The sequence below is a fragment of the Bubalus bubalis genome, chromosome 2 (genome assembly GCF_019923935.1).
Source record: "Bubalus bubalis isolate 160015118507 breed Murrah chromosome 2, NDDB_SH_1, whole genome shotgun sequence".
In the NCBI taxonomy this organism is placed as follows: domain Eukaryota; kingdom Metazoa; phylum Chordata; class Mammalia; order Artiodactyla; family Bovidae; genus Bubalus; species Bubalus bubalis.
In genome coordinates this window covers 39,156,164-39,183,403 of record NC_059158.1, presented here as the reverse complement: position 1 = coordinate 39,183,403, position 27,240 = coordinate 39,156,164, and the positions used below count along the sequence as shown (strand labels likewise).

General features: G+C 38.8%; 1 protein-coding gene across 1 annotated transcript in view; it reads left to right on the top strand.

Moving 5' to 3' along the window:
* Window positions 1-27,240, top strand: part of DNAH8 (dynein axonemal heavy chain 8) — a 332,077-nt gene that overhangs the window by 104,774 nt on the left and 200,063 nt on the right. The window contains exons 30-39 of the mRNA XM_044930509.2: window positions 4,219-4,332; window positions 5,770-5,832; window positions 6,450-6,550; window positions 7,574-7,711; window positions 7,867-8,107; window positions 18,740-18,939; window positions 22,789-22,942; window positions 24,539-24,702; window positions 25,814-25,916; window positions 27,130-27,234. Of these exons, the coding sequence (XP_044786444.2) occupies window positions 4,219-4,332; window positions 5,770-5,832; window positions 6,450-6,550; window positions 7,574-7,711; window positions 7,867-8,107; window positions 18,740-18,939; window positions 22,789-22,942; window positions 24,539-24,702; window positions 25,814-25,916; window positions 27,130-27,234 (1,383 nt within the window). The remainder of the gene's footprint in view (window positions 1-4,218; window positions 4,333-5,769; window positions 5,833-6,449; window positions 6,551-7,573; window positions 7,712-7,866; window positions 8,108-18,739; window positions 18,940-22,788; window positions 22,943-24,538; window positions 24,703-25,813; window positions 25,917-27,129; window positions 27,235-27,240) is intronic.

Here is a 27,240-nt window from a genome sequence, read left to right as displayed (position 1 = left end):
GGAGTGGGTTGCCATTTCCTTCTCCAATGCATGAAAGTGAAAAGTGAAAGTGAAGTCGCTCAGTCGTGTCTGACTCTTAGCGACCCCATGGATTGCAGCCTACCAGGCTCCTCCATCCATGGGATTTTCCAGGCGTGAGTACTGGAGTGGGGTGCCATTGCTGCTGCTGCTAAGTCGCTTCAGTCGTGTCCAACTCTGTGAGACCCCATAGACAGCAGCCCACCAGGCTTCCCCGTCCCTGGGATTCTCCAGGCAAGAACACTGGAGAGGGTTGCCATTTCCTTCTCCAATGCATGAAAGTGAAAAGTGAAAGTGAAGTTGCTCAGTCGTGTCCGACTCTTCGCAACCCCATGGACTGCAGCCTACCAGACTCCTCCTTCCATGGGATTTTCTAGGCAAAAGTACTGGAGTGGGGTGCCATTCACAAAACCTAGCCAGGCCTAATTCCATGGCCTTAGCCCTTGCCCTTGGCAACAGTTCACACCCTGAAGGGTGGCTTCTCTCTGGATCCTAACAAATCTACCTCTTATCGCTTTGTCTCTCAATGAATTTTTGCAATGAGACATCAGAGCCTGAATTTCATTAGTTTTGGCCGGTCTTGAGTCCCAGGAGAGAGCTGAAGGAGGAAAAAGCAGTGGGAAAAACATGCCAAAGAATCCCCTTCATAGCCCGTCAGAAAATTTGCTAAATATCTGACTGGTGCTCACAGTTTCATTGGTCTGATCCTTGGCACAGAGAAGAGAAAGGACAGAAGAACCCTCACCGGCTTGTGTAACAGCTACTGGGGCTCAGCAGATAGCGCCTTTGGGACATGCTGAGGAGTAGCCTCTCCAGAGTCCCTCAGTTGTGCCCCCTGCCGCTCGCCTGTTCGCGGGAGGTTGGAGGAAACAAGAAACAAGAAATTGTCAAGGTCCCTCCAGCCATAGGAGCGAGGACCTCTTACCTTAACCGGAGGTCTTCTGGAATCTGAGACTGGGCCATGTGAGCTTTCTGCTGATTTCGTTTTTCACTCTCCTGGTTTCCAGCACGATGGGCCTTCCCCTGCGCTGGGTTTCTTCGCCTTCCGCTTCTAGCGAGGGAGCTTCCCTGAATTGGGCTCCTGCTGTGCTTGGCCTCTTCTGCGCAGAGGTTGTTTCAGCCAGGTTAAATCCGAGTCTGCTGCGGCACCATAGATGTCACACTAGTGTATGTTCCCCGGCTCTTTGTCTCGTCACAACAAAGATTTGGAGCAACGGACATTAAAGGCCTCGGCGCGTCATAGCTCTCGGGTCTTGGACAAACCTTGCTACAGCTCTTAGGCAAATCAGTGTTACAGCTCTATTTTATTTAGAAGATAGCAGGAGAGAGAGAGAGAGAGCGAGTGCACGCACGTGGGAGAGAAAGAGTCCATTACAGGAAAGAGTCCTGTAATGGGGTGCCATTACAGGTATATAATTGGCAAGTATTTTATCCCATTCTGTAGATTGTCTTTTCACTCTGTTCATTATATCTTTATAATTCTTTATATATATATATATATATATATATATATATATATATCACTCTCTATATATTTATTTATATATTATATTATATATATTTATTTTGGAGAAGGCAGTGGCAACCCACTCCAGTGTTCTTGCCTGGAGAATTCCAGGGACAGGGGAGCCTGGTGGGCTGCCATCTATGGGGTCTCACAGAGTTGGACACAACTGAAGTGACTTAGCAGCAGCAGCAGCAGCATAGATATTTATATTGTAAATATATATTTATATCACTTTGTAAAGTAAGTAGTGATATCCCTCCTTTCTTTTCTAATTTTAGTGATTTGAGTCCTTTCTCTTTTATTTTTGGTTATACTAGGTAAAACCTTGTCACTTTCATTGCTGTTTTCAAAAAAGAAACTTTTAGTTTGTTTATTTTCTCTATTGTTTTCTTATTCTCTTATTCTTTTTCTCATTTATCTGTGCTCTTTTAAAATTGTTTTCTTCCTTCTGCTTTCTTTGGGTTTAGTTTCTTCTTCTTTGTCTAGTTTGTTAAGGTGGATGGTTAGGTTACTGATTTGAAGTTTTCTTTCTTTTTTCTTTTAATGTTGTCCTTTATGGTTATAAATTTTTCTCTAAGCATTTTTGAAGTTTGTAAATATTTAGACATTATACCTATGGCTGATTCATGTTGAGATTTGACAGAAAACAGCAAAATTCTGTAAAGCAGTTATTCTTCAATAAAAAATAAATTTAAAAAAAGTGAATGGAAAAGGGATGGTGGGATGAATTGGGAGATTAGGATTGACATATATACACTTCCATGTGTAAAACAGACAGCTAGTGGGACCCTGCTGTACAGCACAGGGAGCTCAGCTCAGTGCTCTGTAATGACTGAGAGGAGCGGGATGGGAGGGATGCAAGGGAGGCTCAAGAGGGAGGGGACATACGCATGCATATGGTTGATTCACTTTGTTGTACAGCAGAAACTAACAATTTAAAAAATAAGTGAAGTCCAAGGGAAGGTCCAGATTCTTTAATTATACTAAAAATTTTATTGAATATTAATTAATGTTGGATTAAAGTTTCCTATTTATGGAGAGATTTGTCACTGAGATTGAAGCAAGACACAGTAGCAAGGACACAGAGCTGAAATTGGGGTCATGACTTGTGATTCTGGCTCTGCCGTCAGCCAGTTGGGTGATCTGGTGCAAGTTAATAACTTTTGTTTTTTAATTTCTTCATGAGGTCCTCTAGGAATATTTTAGAAGCTTTAAAAAATGCAGTTTAATGAGGCTTGAGAAGATGTGTATAAAATTTTTTAATAATAATTTTTATTTTGGGACTTCATGTTCAGTATTGACTAACTGCTTATTTTAAAAAGTACTTGCTGGTTAGGAAGTATATGGGGAGCCCTCAGTTGAGATCTAGTAAAGCCCAATTTTCTATTATTGTTCAGTTTAAAAGATTCACTTGGGTTTTTCTCTCATCTCTCTGTTAGTGTTAAACCTAGTGACCCATTCTTGACTACAATCACCATTAAGCTTAAAGCAGTATATGTTCCAACCCTGAAAGATGCTACTGTTGAGAGCAGTTCAGAGCAAGAGCCCGGGAATCACATTGCCAAGTTTTGAATCTTGACCTTGTCACATACCTTGAGGAACTTAGTCTCTCTGTGCGTCGGTTTTTTCGCTTGTAAAATGGATACAATAGTAGTATATACCACGCAGGGTGGTTGTGAGGATTGAATGAGTTAACATATGTAAAGAACCTGGCAGATAGAAAGCAAGAATTAGGTGTTAGGTATAATGATTGTCTTTTTATACAATTCATGAGGTTCTCATAGCTAGTATACTGGAATGGTTTTCCATTCCCTCCTCCAGTGGAATTGATGCTTTTGAACTGTATTGCTGGAGAAGACTCTTGAGAATCCCATGGAAAGAAAGGAACTCAAACCAGTCAATCTTAAAGGAAATCAACCCAGAACACTCTTTGGAAGGACTGATGCTGAAGCTGAAGCTCCAAAACTTTGACCACTTGATGCGAACAGCTGACTCATTGGAAGAGACCCTGATGTTGGGAAAGATTGAAGGCAGAATAAGAGGGTGACAGAGGATGAGATGGTTGAATGGCATCACTGATTCAATGGACATGAACTTGGGCAAGCTCTGGGAGATGGAGAGGGACAGGGAAGCCTGGTGTGCTGCAGTACATGGGATTGCGAAGAATTGGACTCGACTTGGTGACTGAACAACAACAATAGCAATGATTGCAGATTTAAGCAGAAGCTTTGAAAATCGTTGTGGAAGACATTTGCTATTCTTTTTCCCTAGAGTAATATCATTTTCTTACTGGGAACTGCTCTAATTATTGCAATCACATAAACCTACTAGAGACTTCAAATCCCAGATCGTGGACTGGTCCCGGAGACAACATGTGACCTAGACTAGGCCCATAGTTGTAATTGTTTCCTTGGCCATATTAACTGCCTGAACTGGGCAGCCAGAAAATATTTTCCTAACTGCAGTTAAATAGCTTTGCCTCTTGGGTCATGAGCTAGAATGATTTGAGACTCATTGGTGCATTTGGATTGTTTATTTCTGAGTTGTTTTTTTTTTTTAACAAATTAACATTTCAGGCACATCCTCGTTCATAGTGTATCTGTGAGATTAACAAACTTGCTGGAGTAGAATTTGTATTTTTCATTTAAATACATTGCTTTCATTCTCACATTGAGCCTTTTTTTAAATTCTAGGTTTCTGTACAAGATGAACTAGTACAAGTACAGCCAAAGTTTAAAAGTAATCTACTTGAGTCTGTGGAAGTTTTTCGTGAGGATGTGATGAACTTTGCAGAAGCGTATGAAATGGTAATTAAGTGTTTCACGCTCTGTGTTAAGATATTTGGCACAATGTTTATATGAGATGAAAGTGCTGAACCCTGAGAAATATACTGTGATTTGTACGTTGTGTGCAAGAGTCTATCTTTGCATAGTTGCAGCTATCAAAAAGAGGGGATAGCTGTTCCTTTAAGCATGTTTTATATAAGAGAGAAGAGAAACAATTTAACTGCTAAAAGGAGCAACAATTTTGGAAATCATGAAAGGAACACAGAATCTGCTTTTGTCCTTTCTTAGGGCCAACATATTCATAATTAAAAATGTAGTACAATTGTTGGAAGGCTGTTAGAAACTATAAATGTCCAAATGCCAGGGTATCATGCAACTGATTTTTTCCCAGCTCTAACTCTTAGAGAACCAGAAGGGTCACTGAACATAAATAATAAATGTCATCCTTGGTTATTCCCACAGACTATTCAACATGGTATATGACTGCTAATGGTTGACCTTTATGAAGTTAAAACTCAGAAGTTGGATATAGTCCCTAACATATTCTACTTTCTTTTAGTAATCATAGTAGATATAAAATCAGAAGATAATTTAAGACCTTGGTGCTACTTCTGTAACACTTTTTCTTTAATGTGTACTGAACATCTCTTTTAGGTTTGACTAGTTGATATTTTATTTCTCTATTATTCTGTTATACTGGAAATATGGCATATTACTTAGCATATCCATAGTATTTATGATTGTACAGACCATTTGGGGTCTTTTTTGCAACTGTTTTCTGGCTCATGGCCACCAAAGACTGCCTTCTGCTACTTCCAAGTATTCAGCCTATGTGTGTCTGTTTCTATATTGGGCTAGACTATTAGTGAGAGGAAGTTGTTCTCAGAACTATGTATCAGTTATTCTAATGCACAACCACAGCACCATCATTTATGATTGTAAATGAAATGAAACAGAGTTCTTGTATTGCAAATGTCATATAAGATGTAATTTAATCACATATTTTGTTAGCTATGTCAAGGTCCTTGAAAAATGAATGGAAGTTAGAGTGATGCAAATGTACTAAAATTGATTGTGATCATAGTCTGTGAATATAATAAAAACTGTTAAAGGGTACATTTTAAATGAGTGGATTGTATAGTATGTGAATAATATCTCAATGAAACTGTTACAAAAAATAAATGAGAGTTTCATGTACAGGACAGAGTTAGATCATGTAAATTAAAAATCACTGGGACGACCCAGAGGGATGGAATGGGGAGGGAGGAGGGAGGAGGGTTCAGGATGGGGAACACATGTATACCTGTGGCAGATTCATTTTGATATTTGGCAAAACTAATACAATTATGTAAAGTTTAAAAATAAAAATTAAAAAAAAAGGAAATAATAGATAAACCTAATAAATTGAAAAATATATGTGATTAAGAATTAAAATGTTGATTATATTATTCATTACAGGAAGGACCCATGGTTCCAAATATACCACCCCAAGAAGCTAGCAACAGGCTACAGATCTTTCAGGTAAAATTACATTTTTGTGGTTACATTGACATTCCCTGCATGTTTAAGCATGAACATGAACTCTGAACATGAAATGAACATGAACATGAAAATGAACTCTGTTTCATTTCATTTACAATTTATACTTAGGTGGCTTCCATGGTCATCTCACCAAGGAAATACAGAGCTGCTGTCCAAAAATCAGTGTTTTATTCTTTACTAGGAATACCCAAGATTGAGTGGATTATACTACTTCTTTACTCATTTAACCCTGTAGGAAAGATGACGGTCTAAAATAGTAGAAAAGTCTGAATTATAGAATTTTACAAATGTAGTTTCATTACTTTCAGATATATTTATAGGAGCTTGAAATGTATGTCTGGGGACCACTTAATTTCTTAAGGAAATAATTTTATATAAAAAGATTACTTTCAGAATGCTCGAAAGTTAATTTTCCTGAGTACTTAACTTTTCCTCTGATAGCTTGGTATCAGCATAAATTTGCTTCACAAATTTATCTTGTTTCATAGATAATATTTAATAAACTTCAATATAGCTTTTATCCTGATTATAATAAATTCTACTTTAGTGGGTTCTGAATTAATTACATTCTACTATAATTTAAAAACCTTTTGTAGGCCAATTTTGATGATCTATGGAGGAAATTCGTTACATATTCATCTGGAGAACAACTTTTTGGGTTGCCTGTGACTGACTATGAGGTTTTACACAAAACTAGGTAAGTTTAGAAATTGAACAAGTTTATTATAAATAATTAACTGTCCATTAGGTGAACATGTCGACATTAAATCTTCATTGTACAGAGAAGGGTCTGGCTTGGAAAATTCCTAAATAGTCCCCTCACTCCTAGCTATTCCTATTCCATTGAATACACAGTCTCCATATAAAAAATGTGGCCTTTTGGCTAACATCAAGTGTGGTTTTCCCTGATAGCTCAGTTGGTAAAGAACCTGCCTCCAATGCAGGAGACCCTGGTCTGATTCCCAGGTCGGGAAGATCTCCTGGAGAAGGGGTAGGCTTTGGGCTTCCTTTGTGGCTCAGCTGGTAAAGAATCTGCCTGCGCCTGCAATGTGGGAGTCCTGGGTTCAATCCCTGGGGTGGGAAGATCCCCTGGAGTAGGAAATGGCAACCCACTCCAGTATTCTTGCCTGGGAAATCCCATGGACGGAGGAGCCTGGTGGGCTACAGTCCATGGGGTCTCAGAGAGTCTGATGTGACTGAGCACGAGTGCCACACAATGAAGTTTTCCTGTACTTGCCCCAGAATCCCTCCTTTCTTCTTGTTTTGGATATACCTGCATCTGGGCACATGAGGGAAAGCTTTTGGTAGGAATGTGATGCTTAAAAGGCAGACTTAAAGGCAGACATGATCATAGAAATGCAGCTTGCATTTGAACGTAAAGAGATCAAATAAAACATTAGCCTTAACTTTGCTCTCGTTAGCAAGTTTTGGTCACATTGTTTGCAGTGATTGGTAAATTTGTAATAATTAAACACACTGGTAATGGCACATAATATTATAATTTGGAATATTTGAGAGCTATAAACCTCCACCTAATTGATGGAGCTTTGTTTGGAAACTGATGGGCTTGTATGCATGTATACATTATACACATATATGTGTATAAGACATTATACACATAATGTATGAAATATTTGATTAGATGAATTCTGCCTGTCCAATAATGGAATTTATCTTTAAAATATATGTTACATAATGACTTAATTATTTGGTTTCCCAGAAAGGAACTCAACTTGCTGCAGAAGCTGTATGGACTGTATGATACTGTGATGGGCAATATTAGTGGTTATTATGAGATACTTTGGGGAGATGTAGATATTGAAAAAATTAATGCAGAACTTCTGGAGTTTCAAAACAGGTAAGTTTCAATCGCATTAAACTTACCAATTTATAGTGCCTATTTTAGGATCCTATAGGAATTTCACAAATGATTTTATCTTCTGATATGTTGCTATATATTCATAACACCTTCTTCAAAGAAATGTGTATATGAAATAATTTTTTTTCTTAAAGATGTCGTAAACTGCCAAAAGGACTTAAAGATTGGCAAGCTTTTTTGGATCTGAAAAAAAGAATTGATGATTTCAGTGAGTCATGTCCTCTACTAGAAATGATGACCAATAAGGCAATGAAACAGAGACACTGGGATCGGATCTCTGAGTTGACTGGAACCCCATTTGATGTGGAGTCAGATTCTTTTTGTCTCAGAAATATTATGGAAGCACCGCTCCTTAAAAATAAGGATGATATCGAGGTACATAGGATTTAAGGTCTTACAAATTATCTGTTAAAGAATGTCTCCTTTTTCTTTTCTGAAAATTGTACAAATAAACATTTTATTCACGGGTGTACTGATTGCCCTATATAATGTACCCTCAAAATTTCAAATGATCCTGAACATTCCTTGGTTTTGCAAAATCATGCTGTAACTCAAGGAGATAATATAATTATTTGAATTATTTAGTTTTGGAGCTCCTTAATCTGTCCTCCTTGTCCCTTAAGTATACTCTTTTTAAAAAATTCTGTTTATTTCTATATTGTGTTCTTGGTGGATTCCTCAGAATATTTTCCAACCTTCTAATTCTACACTATTTACTATTAGTCTACTAAATACTTTAAATTATTATATATTTCCTTCAAGATTTTTGATCGATTCATTTCTATTTTTATGCTTAGTGTTATTTACATTTCCATCAACAATGTGCAAGGATTCCTTTTTTTTTTTTTTACATCCTCACTGACATTCTTTCTTGTCTTTGTGATGATAACTATTCCAACAGGTGTGAGGTGATACTTCATTGTGATTTTGACTTAAATTTCTCTGATGATACGTGATGTGGAGCACCTTTTTATGTACCTGTTGGCTATTTGTATGTCTTTCTCAGAAAAATAGCTATTTAGAACCTCTGTCCATTATTTAATCAGATTGGTGGTTTTCGCTGCTGAGTTGTATGAATCTGCTATATATATATTGAATATTAACCCCTTATCAGAGCTATTATTTGTGAATATTTTCTCCTGTTTAGTAAGTTACCTTTTCATTTTGTTGGTTGTTTCCTTTGCTGTAAGAAGCTTTTTAGTTTGATGCTATCCCACATGTTTATTTTTACTTTTGTTACCTTGGCTTTGGTGTCAAGTCCAAAAAAATCATTGCCAAGACTGATTTCAAGGAACTTAACCACCTCTGTTGTCTTACAGGAGTTTTGTGGTTTCGGGTCTTTAGTCCATTTTAAGTTAATTTTTTGTGTGGTGTAAGATAGTGGTCTGCTGCTGCTAAGTCGATTCAGTCACGTCCAACTCTGTGCGACCCCATAGATGGCAGCCCACCAGGCTCCCCCGTCCCTGGGATCCTCCAGGCAAGAACACTGGAGTGGGTTGCCATTTCCTTCTCCAATGCATGAAAGTGAAAAGGGAAAGTGAAGTTGCTCAGTCATGTCCGACTCTTAGCGACCCCATGGACTGCAGCCCACCAGGCTCCTCTGTCCATGGGATTCTCCAGGCAAGAGTACTGGTCTAGTTTCATCCTTTTTCACGTGGTTATCCTGTTTTCCCAGCACCATTTATTGAAGAGACTGTCCTTTCCCCATTGTATATTCCTGGCTCTTTTCTCATAAATTAATTAAACATATATGTATGTTTATTCTGTTCCATTGTCTCTGTTTTTATGCCAATACCATACTTTTTTGATTACCATAGCTTTGATATAGTTTGAAAGCAGGAAGCATTATGCCTCCAGCTTTGTTCCTTTTTCTCAAGATTGCTTCGGCTATGTTCTGGTGGATGGAGCTGTATTTCTTCTCTCTGGAGTGTAATGAAATGTCCAGTAATGAGTTTTGAGATGTCTATGGTTTTGGGGTGACTTTGGGCAGCCTGTATCTTGAAGCTCAGGGCTGTGTTCCTTTGTTGCTGGAGAATTTGCTTGGTATGTCTTGCCCTGGAACTTGTTGGCCCTTATGTGGTGCTTGGTTTCAGTATCGGTGTGGAGGCGTTTGATGAGCTCCTGTCAATTAATGTTCCTTGGAGTCAGGAGTTCCCTGGAGTCAGGGTTTGGACTTAAGCCTCCTACTTCCAGTTATTGGTCTTATTTTTACAGTAGTTTCAAAACTTCTCCTTCTATACAGCACCATTGATAAAACATCTACATTAAAGATGAAAAGTTTCTCTACTGTGAGGGTCACTCAGAGAGGTTCACAGCGTTACATGGAGAAGAGAAGAGGGAGGAGGGAGTTAGAGGTGACCCAAATGAGATGAGGTGGAATCAATAGTGGAGAGAGTGGGCTAGCCAGTAGTCACTTCCTTATGTGCACTCCACAACTGGACCGCTCAGAGATGTTCACGGAGTTATACAGAGAAGAGAAGAAGGAGGTAGGAGACAGAGCTCCATCCACCAGAACATCGACACAAGCTTCCCTAACCAGGAAACCTTGACAAGCCACCTGTACAAACCCACACACAGCGAGGAAACGCCACAATAAAGAGAACTCCACAAACTGCCAGAATACAGAAAGGACACCCCAAACTCAGCAATTTAAACAAGATGAAGAGACAGAGGAATACCCAGCAGATAAAGGAACAGGATAAATGCCCACCAAACCAAACCAAAGAGGAAGAGATAGGGAATCTACCTGATAAAGAATTCCGAATAATGATAGTGAAATTGATCCAAAATCTTGAAATTAAAATGGAATCACAGATAAATAGCCTGGAGGCAAGGATTGAGAAGATGCAAGAAAGGTTTAACAAGAACTTAGAAGAAATAAAAAAGAGTCAATATATAATGAATAATGCAATAAGTGAAATTAAAAACACTCTGGAGGCAACAAATAGTAGAATAACAGAGGCAGAAGATAGGATTAGTGAATTAGAAGATAGAATGGTAGAAATAAATGAAACAGAGAGGATAAAAGAAAAACAAATTAAAAGAAATGAGGACAATCTCGGAGACCTCCAGGACAATATTAAACTCTACAACATTCGAATCATAGGGGTCCCAGAAGAAGAAGACAAAAAGAAAGACCATGAGAAAATACTTGAGGAGATAATAGTTGAAAACTTCCCTAAAATGGGGAAGGAAATAATCACCCAAGTCCAAGAAACCCAGAGAGTCCCAAACAGGATAAACCCAAGGCGAAACACCCCAAGACACATATTAATCAAGTTAACAAAGATCAAACACAAAGAACAAATATTAAAAGCAGCAAGGGAAAAACAACAAATAACACACAAGGGAATACCCATAAGGATAACAGCTGATCTTTCAATAGAAACTCTTCAAGCCAGGAGGGAATGGCAAGACATACTTAAAATGATGAAAGAAAATAACCTACAGCCCAGATTATTGTACCCAGCAAGGATCTCATTCAAGTATGAAGGAGAAATCAAAAGCTTTTCAGACAAGCGAAAGCTGAGAGAATTCTGCACCACCAAACCAGCTCTCCAACAAATACTAAAGGATATTCTCTAGACAGGAAACAGAAAAACGGTGTATAAATTCGAACCCAAAACAATAAAGTAAATGGCAACGGGATCATACTTATCAGTAATTACCTTAAATGTAAATGGGTTGAATGCCCCAACCAAAAGACAAAGACTGGCTGAATGGATACAAAAACAAGACCCCTACATATGTTGTCTACAAGAGACCCACCTCAAAACAGGGGACACATACAGACTGAAAGTGGAGGGCTGGAAAAAGATTTTCCATGCAAATAGGGACCAAAAGAAAGCAGGAGTAGCAATACTCATATCAGATAAAGTAGACTTTAAAACAAAGACTGTGAAAAGAGACAAAGATGGTCACTACATAATGATCAAAGGATCAATCCAAGAAGAACATATAACAATTATAAATATATATGCACCCAACACGGGAGCACCGCAGTATGTAAGACAAATGCTAACAAGTATGAAAGAAGAAATTAACAATAACACAATAATAGTGGGAGACTTTAATACCCCACTCACACCTATGGATAGATCAACTAAACAGAAAATTAACAAGGAAACACAAACTTTAAACGATACAATAGACCAGTTAGACCTAATTGATATCTATAGGACATTTCATCCCAAGACAATGAATTTCACCTTTTCCTCAAGCGCACATGGAACCTTCTCCAGGATAGATCACATCCTGGGCCATAAAGCTAGCCTTGGTAAATTCAAAAAAATAGAAATCATTCCAAGCATCTTTTCTGACCACAATGCAGTAAGATTAGATCTCAATTACAAGGTAAAAACTATTAAAAAATCCAACATATGGAGGCTGAACAACATGCTGCTGAATAACCAACAAATCACAGAAGAAATCAAAAAAGAAATCAAAATTTGCATAGAAACGAATGAAAATGAAAGCACAACAACCCAAAACCTGTGGGACACGGTAAAAGCAGTCCTGAGGGGAAAGTTCATAGCAATACAGGCACACCTCAAGAAACAAGAAAAAAGTCAAATAAATAACCTAACTCTACACCTAAAGCAACTAGAAAAGGAAGAAATGAAGAACCCCAGGGTTAGTAGAAGGAAAGAAATCTTAAAACTTAGAGCAGAAATAAATGCAAAAGAAACAAAAGAGATCATAGCAAAAATCAACAAAACCAAAAGCTGGTTTTTTGAAAGGATAAATAAAATTGACAAACCATTAGCCAGACTCATCAAGAAACAAAGGGAGAAAAATCAAATCAATAAAATTAGAAACGAAAATGGAGAGATCACAACAGACAACACAGAAATACAAAGGATCATAAGAGAGTACTATCAACAATTATATGCCAATAAAATGGACAACGTGGAAGAAATGGACAAATTCTTAGAAAAGTACAACTTTCCAAAACTGGACCAGGAAGAAATAGAAAATCTTAACAGACCCATCACAAGCACGGAAATTGAAACTGTAATCAAAAAATCTTCCAGCACACAAAAGCCCAGGTCCAGACGGCTTCACAGCTGAATTCTACCAAAAATTTAGAGAAGAGCTAACACCTATCCTGCTCAAACTCTTCCAGAAAATTGCAGAGGATGGTAAACTTCCAAACTCATTCTATGAGGCCACCATCACCCTAATACCAAAACCTGACAAAAATGCCACAAAAAAAGAAAACTACAGGCCAATATCACTGATGAACATAGATGCAAAAATCCTTAACAAAATTCTAGCAATCAGAATCCAACAACACATTGAAAAGATCATACACCATGACCAAGTGGGCTTTATCCCAGGGATGCAAGGATTCTTCAATATCTGCAAATCAATCAATGTAATACACCACATTAACAAACTGAAAAATAAAAACCATATGATTATCTCAATAGATGCAGAGAAAGCCTTTGACAAAATTCAACATCCATTTATGATAAAAACTCTCCAGAAAGCAGGAATAGGAGGAACATACCTCAACATAATAAAAGCTATATATGACAAACCCACAGCAAACATTATCCTCAATGGTGAAAAATTGAAAGCATTTCCTCTAAAGTCAGGAACAAGACAAGGGTGCCCACTTTCACCATTACTATTCAACATAGTTTTGGAAGTCTTGGCCACAGCAATCAGAGCAGAAAAAGAAATAAAAGGAATCCAAATTGGAAAAGAAGAAGTAAAGCTCTCACTGTTTGCAGATGACATGATCCTCTACATAGAAAACCCTAAAGACTCCACCAGAAAATTACTAGAACTAATCAATGACTATAGTAAAGTTGCAGGATATAAAATCAACACCCAGAAATCCCTTGCATTCCTATACACTAATAATGAGAAAACAGAAAGAGAAATTAAGGAAACAATTCCATTCACCATTGCAACGGAAAGAATAAAATACTTAGGAATATATCTACCTAAAGAAACTAAAGACCTATATATAGAAAACTATAAAACACTGGTGAAAGAAATCAAAGAGGACACTAACAGATGGAGAAATATACCATGTTCATGGATTGGAAGAATCAATATAGTGAAAATGAGTATACTACCCAAAGCAATCTATAGATTCAATGCAATCCTTATCAAGCTACCAACAGCATTCTTCACAGAGCTAGAACAAATAATTTCACAATTTGTATGGAAATACAAAAAACCTCAAATAGCCAAAGCGATCTTGAGAAAGAAGAATGGAACTGGAGGAATCAACCTACCTGACTTCAGGCTCTACTACAAAGCCACAGTTATCAAGACAGTATGGTACTGGCACAAAGACAGAAATATAGATCAATGGAACAAAATAGAAAGCCCAGAGATAAATCCACGCACATATGGACACCTTATCTTTGACAAAGGAGGCAAGAATATACAATGGTTTAAAGACAATCTCTTTAACAAGTGGTGCTGGGAAATCTGGTCAACCACTTGTAAAAGAATGAAACTAGAACACTTTCTAACACCATACACAAAAATAAACTCAAAATGGATTAAGGATCTAAACATAAGACCAGAAACGATAAAACTCCTAGAGGAGAACATAGGCAAAACACTCTCTGACATACATCGCAGCAGGGTCCTCTATGACCCACCTCCCAGAATATTGGAAATAAAAGCAAAAATAAACAAATGGGACCTAATTAACCTTAAAAGCTTCTGCACATCAAAGGAAACTATTAGCAAGGTGAAAAGACAGCCTTCAGAATGGGAGAAGAGAATAGCAAATGAAGCAACTGACAAACAACTAATCTCGAGAATATACAAGCAACTCCTACAGCTCAACTCCAGAAAAGTAAATGACCCAATCAAAAAATGGGCCAAAGAACTAAATAGACATTTCTCCAAAGAAGACATACAGATGGCTCACAAACACATGAAAAGATGCTCAACCTCACTCATTATCAGAGAAATGCAAATCAAAACCACAATGAGGTACCCTTTCACACCAGTCAGAATGGCTGGGATCCAAAAGTCTACAAGTAATAAATGCTGGAGAGGGTGTGGAGAAAAGGGAACCCTCTTACACTGTTGGTGGGAATGCAAACTAGTACAGCCACTATGGAGAACAGTGTGGAGATGCCTTAAAAAACTGGAAATAGAACTGCCTTATGACCCAGCAATCCCACTGCTGGGCATACACACTGAGGAAACCAGAAGGGAAAGAGACACGTGTACCCCAATGTTCATCGCAGCACTGTTTATAATAGCCAGGACATGGAAGCAACCTAGATGTCCATCAGCAGATGAATGGATAAGAAAGCAGTGGTACATATACACAATGGAGTATTACTCAGCCATTAAAAAGAATACATTTGAATCAGTTCTAATGAGGTGGATGAAACTGGAACCTATTATACAGAGTGAAGTAAGCCAGAAGGAAAAACACCAATACAGTATACTAATGCATATATATGGAATTTAGAAAGATGGTAACAATAACCCTGTGTACGAGACAGCAAAAGAGACACTGATGTATAGAATAGTCTTATGGACTCTGTGAGAGAGGGAGAGGGTGGGAAGATTTGGGAGAATGGCATTGAAACATGTAAAATATCATGTATGAAACGAGTTGCCAGTCCAGGTTCGATGCACGATACTGGATGCTTGGGGCTGGTGCACTGGGACGACCCAGAGGGATGGTATGGGGAGGGAGGAGGGAGGAGGGTTCAGGATGGGGAACACATGTATACCTGTGGCGGATTCATTTTGATATTTGGCAAAACTAATACAATTATGTAAAGTTTAAAAATAAAATTTAAAAAACAAAAACAAAAACCAAAAAAAAAAAAAAAAAAAGATTGCTTCGGCTAAATGGAGTCTTATGTGGTTTCATAAAATTTTTAGGATTTTTTGTTCTGTTTCTTTTATTTATTTATTTGACTGTGCCCGGTCTTCATTGCGGCATGTGAGATCTTTGTTGCAGCATGCAGGACCTTTCTTTGAGGAGGGCAGGTTAGCTGCCCCAAGACATGTGGGATCTGAGTTCCTCTACCAGGAATCGAATCTAATCCCCTGCCTTGGAAGGCAGATTCTTAACCATGGACCACCAGGGAAGTCCCCTTGTTCTATTTCTTGAAAAATGTCATTGAAATTTTTATAGGGATTGCTTTGAAACTGTAGATTGCTTTAGGTAGTGTAGACATTTTAATGATACTAAGTCTTCCAATCTATGCTCGTGGATTATCTTCGCATTTACTTGTGTCCATTTTAAGTTTCTAGCTACTAAAGTTGGAATGCGGTCTAAAACTCTACATTTTTACTCCCCCCCTACATTTTGTTTTTGGTGTCACAGTTTACATCTTTTTATCTTGTGTATCCACTGACAAATTATTATAGTTACCGTTATTTTTACTAATTTTGTCTTTTAACCTTCATACTAGACTTATTTTTTTTTAATTTTATTTTATTTTTAAATTTTACATAATTGTATTAGTTTTGCCAAATATCAAAATGAGTCCACCACAGGTATACATGTGTTCCCCATCCTGAACCCTCCTCCCTCCTCCCTCCCCATATCCTCCCTCTGGGTCGTTCCAGTGCACCAGCCCCAAGCATCCAGTGTCGTGCATCGAACCTGGACTGGCGACTCGTTTCATACATGACTAGACTTATAAGTGATTAACCCAACACCTTTTACAACATTAGACTATTCTGAACTTTACTATTTATTTCCTTTTACCAGTGAGATTTATACTTTCATATAGTCTCCTGTAGGCAATGGCACCCCACTCCAGTACTCTTGCCTGGAAAATCCCATGGATGGAGGAGCCTGGTGGGCTGCAGTCCATGGGGTCGCTGGGAGTCGGACACGACTGAGCGACTTCACTTTCACTTTTCATTTTCCTGCATTGGAGAAGGAAATAGCAACCCACTCCAGTGTTCTTGCCTGGAGAATCCCAGGGACGGCAGAGCCTGGTGGGCTGCCGTCTATGGGGTCGCACAGAGTCGGACACGACTGAAGCGACTTAGCAGCAGCAGCAGCATAGTCTTCTGTTACTAACTAGCTCGGTTTCATTTTAGCTTAAAGAAGTCCATTTAACTTTTTTTTGTAAGACTTATCTAGTGATGATGAGCTCCTTTAAGCTTTTGCTTGTCTGAAAAACTGTTTATCGCTCTTTCAATTCAAAAGGACAGCTTCACCTAGTACTGTATTCTTGGTGGCAGGTTTGTTTTTTTTCTTTCAACACTTTGGATATATTGTGTCACTCCCTTTTGTCCTGCAGAGTTTCTGCTGAAAAATCTGCTGGTAATCTCATGGGGGTTCCCTTGTACATAAGAAGCTGTTTTGTCCTTGCTGTTTTTACGTTCTCTCCTTGTCTTTAACTCTTGACCCTTTATTTATGTGTTTTGTTGTGAATCTCTGGGTATATTTGTGTATTAAGCAAATAGACCCCTTTTTTCACAGAAAGCTTTTTAGTGATCTGCCTCTGTGCTGAGCACTGGGTTGAGTGAGTACAAGCAAGCTATTCAAGAGCTTATTTCTCAGTTCATTATGGGCTTGTGGGTCTCATGAACGTAAGCCCTGAATTTGGGAGGGGTTGCTTCTTTTTAACAATATATGTATGCCAAAAGTTTTGTTTTTGAAGCATTTTTATCCTATAAATGCTATTCAAATACAATTGAAGGAAACAATGAAGGAATTAAAAAAAAAACAAACTTTGATGATCACTTCATTCTTACGGTAGGTTTTTACACTGAAGAGTGTAGCTATTCATAGGCTGTGTTTTTGAAAACTTCATTTTGCAAGTCCAAGGAATTCTAGGATTCAGTTATTAGTTATTTTCCCCCTAAACAGAGTCTCAGTGTTGTCTATGCCAGTACATTCTGTTTCCTTTGCTCCATGTACCCTGCTAGTAGCCTAGCTGGCTGCTTACTATTACTTCATTCACTGCCTTGAAAGGAAGCCTTTTCCCTTCCTATAAAACGTCCTCTCCCTCCCCCTGTTGGAATCCTACTTATTCTCAGATGTTCCCTCCTCCATGAAACCTTTCCTCCTGACTGTAGGCAAGAGTCATTTCTCCCTTCTTAGAACTCACAACAGTTAACACCACTCTTGTTACACTTACTACACAGTGTGTGTTAGTTACTCAGTCGTGTCCGACTCTTTACGATGCCATGGATTGTAGCCTACCAGGCTCCTCTGTCCATGGAATTGTCCAGGCAAGAATACTGGAGTGGGTAGCCATTTCCTTCTCCAGGGGAGCTTCCCAACCCAGGGGTCGAACCCAGGTCTCCCGCATTGCAGGCAGATGCTTTACCGTCTGAGCTACTAAGGAAGCTCTACCACACACTAATTTGTGGAAATTCCTTGCACCTTCATATCCTTTCCCATCTCTGAGATTCTGTGATTCCAAGTAGGAAAATCAACTGGGGTATGTTGGGAAAATACCTTAATTTTATTTACCTGTCTGAGACTTTCATATCAAAAATTCTCAGGAAAACAGGAAAATCCATAAAAATTAGAATTAACTTTTAATCAAGTGAGATATTCATATTAGGGTCAGAAGCGGTGGGACTATAACAATGTTTATATATTACTTTAAAGAGTTAAAAAGAATCTCACATTCTCATTTGCTTCTTATAACAAGCCACTGAGCACAGCTATGATTATGTCCATGTTGGCTGAAAAACAACAGTTAAAAATATAAACAAGAAACATGATTTAAGTTCCGTATCTCATGTATCTCAGTTGTGTCCAACTCTTTGCAATCCCAGGGTCTGAAGCCCCTCGGGCTACTCTGTCCATGGAATTTTCCTGGAATACTGAAGTGGGCTGCCATTTCCTTCTCCAGGGGATCTTCTCAACCCAGGGATTGAACCTGCAGCTCCTGCATTGACAGGCAGGTTCTTTACCACTGTGCAACCTGGGAACCCGAATGATTTTCTAGGGCCAAACTGAAAAATTATGTGATTTTAATGCACTGAATTTGTAATTGAAAATGTCATGACATATTCTTTGATTTCCCTCTGAAGGATATTTGCATATCTGCCATTAAGGAGAAGGATATTGAAGCCAAGCTGACTCAGGTGATTGAGAACTGGACCAATCAGAACCTGAGTTTTGCAGCCTTTAAGGGAAAGGGAGAACTCCTGCTCAAAGGAACTGAATCGGGAGAGATTATCACCTTGATGGAGGATAGTTTAATGGTTTTGGGTTCCTTACTAAGCAACAGGTAATTTTATAATTTGCAGGGGAAGGTTTTGATTTGCCATTTAGAGTTATATAATTTTAGATAAAACTCCAGTTTCATAGCTGTGGCACAAGACGAGATTCTGACCTAGTGTTGGCTCTTGTCAGTCCTTACATGAACTACCTATTTTCCCTAATAATCATGGCCTCAATTTTTTTTATAGTACTCACCTCCCCATCATAATTATTCTCCCCCAAATTGGCAGCTCATCTTCTGAATATCTTGACTCCCTACCAAGATGACATCTTCATTTTATCTTCTTTCTCTCTCATTCTTTGATTTTTTTTGTAATTGTCCTCCTTGGCTGAACCTGCTCAAGTATTCACCCAATAACCCAAGAAGAGTAGGCTGGCAAACATGAAGGAATATACTATTAGGGGCTTGACACTCCCATTCGGATTTTTATGGTGAAAAACCTACATCTGTGCAGCCTAAAAGAGGGGTCCACTGCAGCCTAAACGAGGCGACCTGCCTATCATGGGACTACTGAATCAGCTGGAAAGTGACTTTGATCTCAAGTGCAGCTTTAGGAAATGGGACCTAGTCAGATTAAATATGCTCTCAGGCCTTGGTCTGAGTATTATCAACCTCTAATCCCCTACCTGACTATCCAGTGATTCTTAACTGGTCTTTACCCTAACACACCTAAGAAATGTGTCACATTATTTCAGAGGTCATTAACAGAGGTCAGTGCCCAGGCTGCATGGGGATTATAATACCCTATCTGCAGGTTGGGGTCACTGTTTAATGAATGACATCCTGCAAGACCTCTGGCCCAAAGGCAGTCTTGCATTTGGACAATGCATTAACTCACAAAACTCCTAGGAGTTCTAGGGTGAAGTTGCTGGGCTTAAACTCCTAGGGCTCATCCTCTGCTTTCAGAGAATCTGAATAACCTGGCAAAGGTGACCATGGGCTATTCAGTGGTTCCTGGACTTCACAGGCTGCTGCTTTGCCGTGGTTCATCGCAGAGTTTGCCATCTTGATTTCCTGAATGATGATCTCTTGAAGAAAGGCTGTAGATTGATCTGAGCCTGATTGCGCAACCCAGGAATTCAGACTTGAAATTTTTGTTAATTTTACTGTTAACTTGCATATAACTTGAGTTGTTGTTGTTCATTCGCTCAGTCATGTCCGACTCTTTGTGACCCCATGGACTGCAGCACACCAGGCTTCCCTATCCTTCACCATCTCCCAGAGTTTGCTCAAACTCATATCCATTGATTCAGTGATGGCATCTAACAGTCTCTTCCTCTGTCATCCCTTCTCCTCCTGCCTTCACTCTTTCCCAGCATCAGGGTCTTTGCTAATGAATTGGCTCTTTGCATCAGGTTACCAAAGTATTGGATCTTGAGCTTCAGCATCAGTCCTTCCAATGAATATTAGGATTGATTTCCTTTGAATTAACTGGGTTTGATCTCCCTGCAGTACAAAGGACTCTCAAGAGTCTTCTCCAACACCACAGTTCAAAAGCATCAATACTTTGGCACTCAGCCTTCTTTATGATCCAACTCTTACATCTATACATGGCTACTGAAACACCATAGCTTTGTTTGGCAAAGTAATCTGAGTGGTTAGAGTACTAATTTATTGTACTAGTAAACTCAATGTTGAAGTCCTGCTAGGAAGAGTATAAGGATATCTGAGAAGTTACAACACTATGGGAGATCCTTCTTCTAGAAAACTTTGCAGCACCAAGTGGATCCAGAATGCCTCTTTCAGAGCCAACCATAGCCTTATCTTGTAGCAAGTGCCAGATGAATCTCTAGGGCTATTCAGATGTGATGTCAGAAGAAATTGTGTGTTTCCATGGGTGAGACTTGACCCACCTCAAATACCTGGATTGTGACACTTTCCTGCTGGGCCCCTGATTCCATGGGGTTCCATGAGCCTTCTTTTCTGTCAGTAACAGGTTCTCCCACGTAAAGTTGTGCAGTGCAAATACCTGGCCAAAGGACAAAACTTGTCACTAGTGATTTATTTAAAGTCCCCCTTTTTCATGTTGGGAAGTTATACACCATCAAAGATGACTGTTTTCAAAAATTTCTGGGCAAAGTTATTTTTAACTCCATTTATCTAGGTGCTTCAGCTCCCTAAAATGCTTATCCACACTCTCTTGGTCTGCATGTATTGTTTTTTGAAGGTGCTTTTGGCATATTGACTGCCTTTCAGCTCTAAACTGATGGTCAGATGCACACTATAAATTGTGAGTTGAGAAAAAAATGCCTCTTACTACTAGATCAACTCATCTACCTCCTTGGGGCAATTTTTGTACAACCACTTTATACCTCCATGTATAACATAGGCTTCTGTAGAAATCAAAGGTTGCGCTCAAGCATCAGACTATACCCAGAAGAACCCCATTCTATATGTGAGTCCCTTCAAGTCACTCTGTCTTGGATCAAGAAAACTTTTAAGACTGTACAAATGTCATTCACCAGGAAGTGCAACTACACAACTTCAAAGCTATATGCTTGCATTGCCACAAACTGAAGTTGGGGTCTTAATCCAACTGTAGGTAATTAGGTCTTTACCCAGTAGCTTCCCATCACTTCCTCATGGCATCCACTCTCTTTCTTGTCTTTCTTATTTGTGCCCAGCTTTTTGGACACCTTGTAGTCTCATGAACTCTTTAGCTAGCCCCGATGGTGAAGAAGCAGGATGGGGAAGAAATGGAAACAGTGACAGACTTTATTTCCTTGGGCTCCAAAGTCACCATGGATGTTGACTGCAGCCATGAAATTAAAAGACACTTGCTCCTTGGAAGAAAAGCTATGACAAACCTAGACAGCATATTAAAAAGAAGAGACATAACCTTGCCGACAGAAGTCTGTATAGTCAAAGCTATGGTGTTTCCAGTAGTTACGTACAGTGTGAGAGTTGGACCATAAAGAAGGCTGAGCATTGAAGAACTGATGGTTTCATACTGTGGTGCTGGAGAAGACACTTGAGAGTCCCTTGGACAGCAAGAGATCCAACAAGTCAATCCTAAAGGAAGTCAACTCTGAATATTCGTTAGAAGAACTGATGCTGAAGCTCCAATACTTTGGCTACCTGATATGAAGAGCTCATTGGAAAAGACCCTGATGCTGGGAAAGATTAAGGGCAGGAGGAGAGGGGGCCGACAGAGGATGAGTTGGTTGGATAGCATCATCGACTCAATAGACATGAGTTTGAGCAAACTCCAGGAGATAATGAAGGACAGGGAAGCCTGGCATGCTGCGGTCCATGGGATTGCAAAGAGTTGGACACAACTGAGTGACTGAACAACAACCACAAGGGCTTTTAGGGAGTAGCAGTTCTGGATCTTTAACACTGCAGAATCTACTAAGCACAGTGCCTTAGTAATTAGCAGTCTGTAGGTAAGGAGGAGCACGTTTGTAGTGAACATCAGACCTCAAGTTTGACCCAGGCCTTGTGTCAGTAGTTCCACAGACCAGTGACAACAGGGCCCTATGTGGTATTCTCACGGGCAGTCCCCACTTGGATTTGGTTCACAGAAGCCTTGGCAGGCCATCTTAGTCCGTATTTTCCCTATACTCCAAACAGCAACCAGTACAATTCCTTTGCTAGACCTCTGTAGCTTAAAACTAGGCAGATTTCTTAGTTTATTACTGATACATGGGAGCAGTAAGTGAGATCACTATAATTCTATGTTTTATTCATAAAAATGCAAATATCTCATTAACTTCATGAAATTTAATAGCTGCTTTTTTGTAGGAAAAAATATTCACTGTCAAAGGAATATTTCTCCTGTAAATTACTTTGTTAAAGCCTACTATTGTCTGAATCTTTCTTAAAATGTAATATTTTTCCATTCTTACTTTTTAGATATAATGCTCCATTTAAAAAAAATATTCAGAATTGGGTGTATAAATTGTCTACTTCCTCAGATATAATTGAAGAGTGGCTAGTAGTCCAGAACCTTTGGGTTTATCTTGAGGCTGTCTTTGTAGGTGGTGACATAGCCAAACAGCTACCACAGGTAAATACAACTTTTGTAACTGCTGATAGAATAGTTGGTGTATGTTGTCTGTATGTCTCTGTAGAAATCTTCAGAAAGACATATGGTCATGTCTTGATGATTTGCACCAGGGGTTTGCAAACTGTGGCCAGCTCACCTATTTTTGTAAATATAGCTTTTTTGGAATACAGCCATGTCTCCATTCATTTATGTCCTGTCTGTGACTGCTTTAGCATTACAATGGCACAGTTGAGTAGTTGTAACAGAAACCATATGGCCTTACAAAGCCTAAAATGTTTGCTCTCTTGCCATCAACAAAAAAGTTGCAAACTGCTGACCTTTGCTTTACATTAATAGAGAGAAGAAACTCATAGTATTTTATAGATATATATTATAAACATAATATTTTCAAATCTGTTGTCTGAGGAGGTGAGGTACATTCAAATATGATACTACTAAATTATAGAAGTTCATCTCTTCTAAGAATTAGACTTATTCCTCTGAGTTAAAATAATCTGTAAACACAAATTAACTACTAGTAAGTTAGCTAATAGTAGATTAGAAACACGAGGCAAGGAAACTTAGCCTTAGAAACCTGTAACAAATTATTTACAACAGCTTTATTGAGACCTTTTAAATTAATACCAATACATTACCAATAACTTTATTCTATAGAGGTAATTTTCCTTTTGTAAAATTAGTCTTATTCTTTTGAATTTCCATATCTATGGCATCTCTACGGGGCTTCCCTGGTGGCTCAGATGGTAAAGAATCCACCTGCAATGCAGGAGAACCAGATTCGATCCCTGGATTGGGAAAATGCCCTAGAGAAGGGAATGGCTCCCCATTCTAGTATTCTTGCCTGGAGAATTCCATGGGCAGAGGAGCCTGGCAGGCTACAGTCCATGGGGTCGCAAATCTTTGTAGATTAAAAATCAAGGACAAAAGCATTTTGAAAGTAGCTGGTTTCCCTTTGTAACACATTTTTAAAACAGAAGTCTTGTCTTTTTTTAATCAGAAAGTTATATTTTTTCAAAAATGCACTTAAAACTTTTGATAGAGGCAAAATTATGCCAATTTCTAAAGGCATATTTGCAATCGAATGCAAGCTTCATATCATTCATAGTAAATAGTAAATTTTCATTTGCAAAAATGTAAATGAAGCTTTGTTTCGGATTTTTACTGTTTTCTCCTTTTCTTTTTCCTGGGGCACTATTAAGCTTTAATTATTCCAAAGATACTGAGATCAAATTATTTTCATGCTTCTTCAGTTTGCTCATCAAACCAAAACACCTGGGGTGCTGAAAGACTAGATTTGCGATTTAAGTTGATATCACTGAAAATTAATCATGCAGCACTTTGAAAAATGTATTAAATGTAAGGAAATGAATTAGTCATAAACCCTATTGTGATAGGACAGCATTCCAATAAGCAGTTTTATGGCTTTGGTTTCTGTTGTTCAGAGTTAATTCAGATGAAAAAAAAAATGCTCCTTTAAATTATGTAGCCTAAGATTAATAGGGTGACTTGAGGAACTATAGGAGATGCCAGAGTGAAGACTTTGCTTCATTCAGTCATCCACATGCCAACTTTTACTGACTACGGGTTTGTCTTTAGGAAGCAAAACGTTTTCAGAATATTGACAAGTCATGGATAAAGATAATGCAGCGAGCTCACGAGAATCCCAATGTGATTAGTTGCTGTGTTGGAGATGAAACCATGGGGCAGCTTTTACCTCATTTACACGAACAATTAGAAGTATGTCAGAAGTCACTTACAGGGTAAGAGTTTAATTTTTTCATTGCCTAACATTTTATATGTGATGGTGTTTTATCCAAAATTAATAGATTTGACTGCATTTCTGGTTTGGTAGTGACGGTTGAAGTGGTGTTAGGAATTTAACATTTCACATACATTTAATTTCTTTGCAAAATAAGACACCTTCAAGTTAGGGTGGGTGAATTAAGGCATTGTATAAGTTTTGTAGGGCAGCTGTGACAAATTACCACAAACGGGCTGGTTTAAGATGACAGGAACTTATTTCTCACAGTTCTGGAGACCGTAAGTCTAAAGTCAAGGTAGCAGCCCCTTCTGAAGGCTCTAGGGGGAATTTTCCCTTGCCTCGCCCAGGTTCTGGTGGCTCTGGGACTACCCTTGGCTTGTGGCTACGTAACTCCAGTCTCTGTCTTTATATGTCCTTCTCCTCTTCTTCTTGTGTGTCTCTTGTGAGGATACTTGTCATTGGACTTAGGGCTCATCCAGATAATCCAAGATGAGCTCCTCTCGAGATATTTAACTTCAGTACATTTGCAAAGGCCTCTTTTCCAAATGAGACTGTATTCACAGATTCCAGGAAATAGGATGTGGACATGTCTTTTGGGGGCTACCAATCAACACACTGCAGGTGTGGAGTGGAGAGGTGCACTCAGAGAGCAATTAGCCAAACAAATTCACAGATAATTTTCTTCAAAGGCAGTTCTTTCTCAATTTCTTTTGAAATAGGGCAAAAATATACCCCGGTCTGTCCAAATTTTTGCCTTTATCCTGACTAGTTACCCCTGCCCCCTGCTTTCACTCTCAAAATATCCTGGTTTGGAGATAAATTATATGTTCACCTGGCATTTAAGCTTGAGGTTCACAGTACTCTTAGAAGGGTTGCAGGAGGGCTCTTGATGAGAAAGAATACTATAGACGATGCCTTGCTCTGAATCACACTTTCTTATTTCCACTTATTTTCCCAAATGCCATCTATGGTGAAGCAGGACTTTTCAAATGGGAAATGGCTATAAGTGTTTGCTACTATCTTATCGATATTAGTGATTGTGTCTTGGCTAAAAACCCCAAAATTAGTAATTCAGAAAAAATTATTTGGTAATGTGACTTTATTTAAAGGTATTTGGAGAAGAAGCGATTACTATTTCCAAGATTCTTCTTTGTGTCTGATCCAGTTCTCCTGGAAATTCTTGGACAAGCCAGTGATTCCCATACCATCCAGGTGTGTCATCTAAATGTCTGTTACCTAAATCCTTTTTTTCCATAGCCTGTGTAATAAAAAATAAAAATGAAGTTAACATCTTAAAAGTACAGTCAGGAAAGAAGAGTGTTAAAAATGACATTGGTTATAAAATGCCTCATTTTCTTTGGATTTGGAGCCCATCAGCTGGAGGCAAGAGCCATCAATTATGCAACTCACCAGTTGGATGCTCTTAGCCAGTTACTTAATTTTCCTGTGTCTCAGTTTTCTTGTCTGTAAAATCAGAATATTAATCATTTCCACCTCATAGGCTTGTCATAAGAATTAAGCAAGATAATGCATCAAAAAGTACCTGACATAAAGTATGTGCTCACTAAATGTAACTCATTGTTATGAGTATTTAAATCTAAATATTCTTAGATCAGATAGGGATTGTGGTTTAAATGTGTCCCTTTTTTCCTGTCCAGAATGCTTCTCAAATGCTTTTAGCCATTTCGAAGGGCAGTAATTCCAGGGGAAAGAGAAAAACTACAGAGAACTGAGAGTGGAGGCACTGAAACCCCATCCCAGGACCATTTCTGGTTTGGGAAGCTGGGAAACAGCTAATAATACCTCCCTTGTTAGTTTCCAGGGAGTTGTGGGGATGAGAAAGGACAGGAAGGAAGGAGAAGCTGTGTAAGGCAGACACAGAGCCAAGAGAGGACTGACCTGTCCCTGGGAGGGAAGGGGACAGGGACAGTGTGGTTCAGTCTCCACTGGGAGCAAGATGCCAGTTACTGGTTCAATCTCCATAATGTAAGAGGAGGGGCATCTGTAGGTCTTGGAGGAAACATTGTATATGGCTGGATTTTAAAAAGGAGGCTTCCAAGTCAGTCAAGGGTCAAAAAAGAGGTTGTTGGTTATTTTTTTTTTTTTTTGAGACAGTGAAGTAAATTCTTAATCCTTTTTCAAACATTAAAAAAAAATAACAAAGCTTTTAAGAAATGTCTCAATGGCTTTTGTGTTTGCATGCATGCTCAGTTGACCCGTTGTGTCTGACTCTTTGCGATCCCATGGACTGTAGCCCGCCAGACTTCTCTGTCCATGGAATTATCCAGGCGAGAATACTGGAGTAGGTTGCCATTTCCTCCCCCAGGGGAATCTTCCCGACCCAGGGACTGAACCCATGTCTCCTGCAGCTTTTGTGTTTAACCTCATGTATGATGTGTTTGCTCTGTCTTGTGCTCTCTTATAGCCACATCTCCCTGCAGTGTCTGACAACATAAATGAGGTGACCTTTCATGCAAAAGACTACGATCGTATCATGGCTGTCATATCAAGAGAAGGAGAAAAAATCATTGTAATT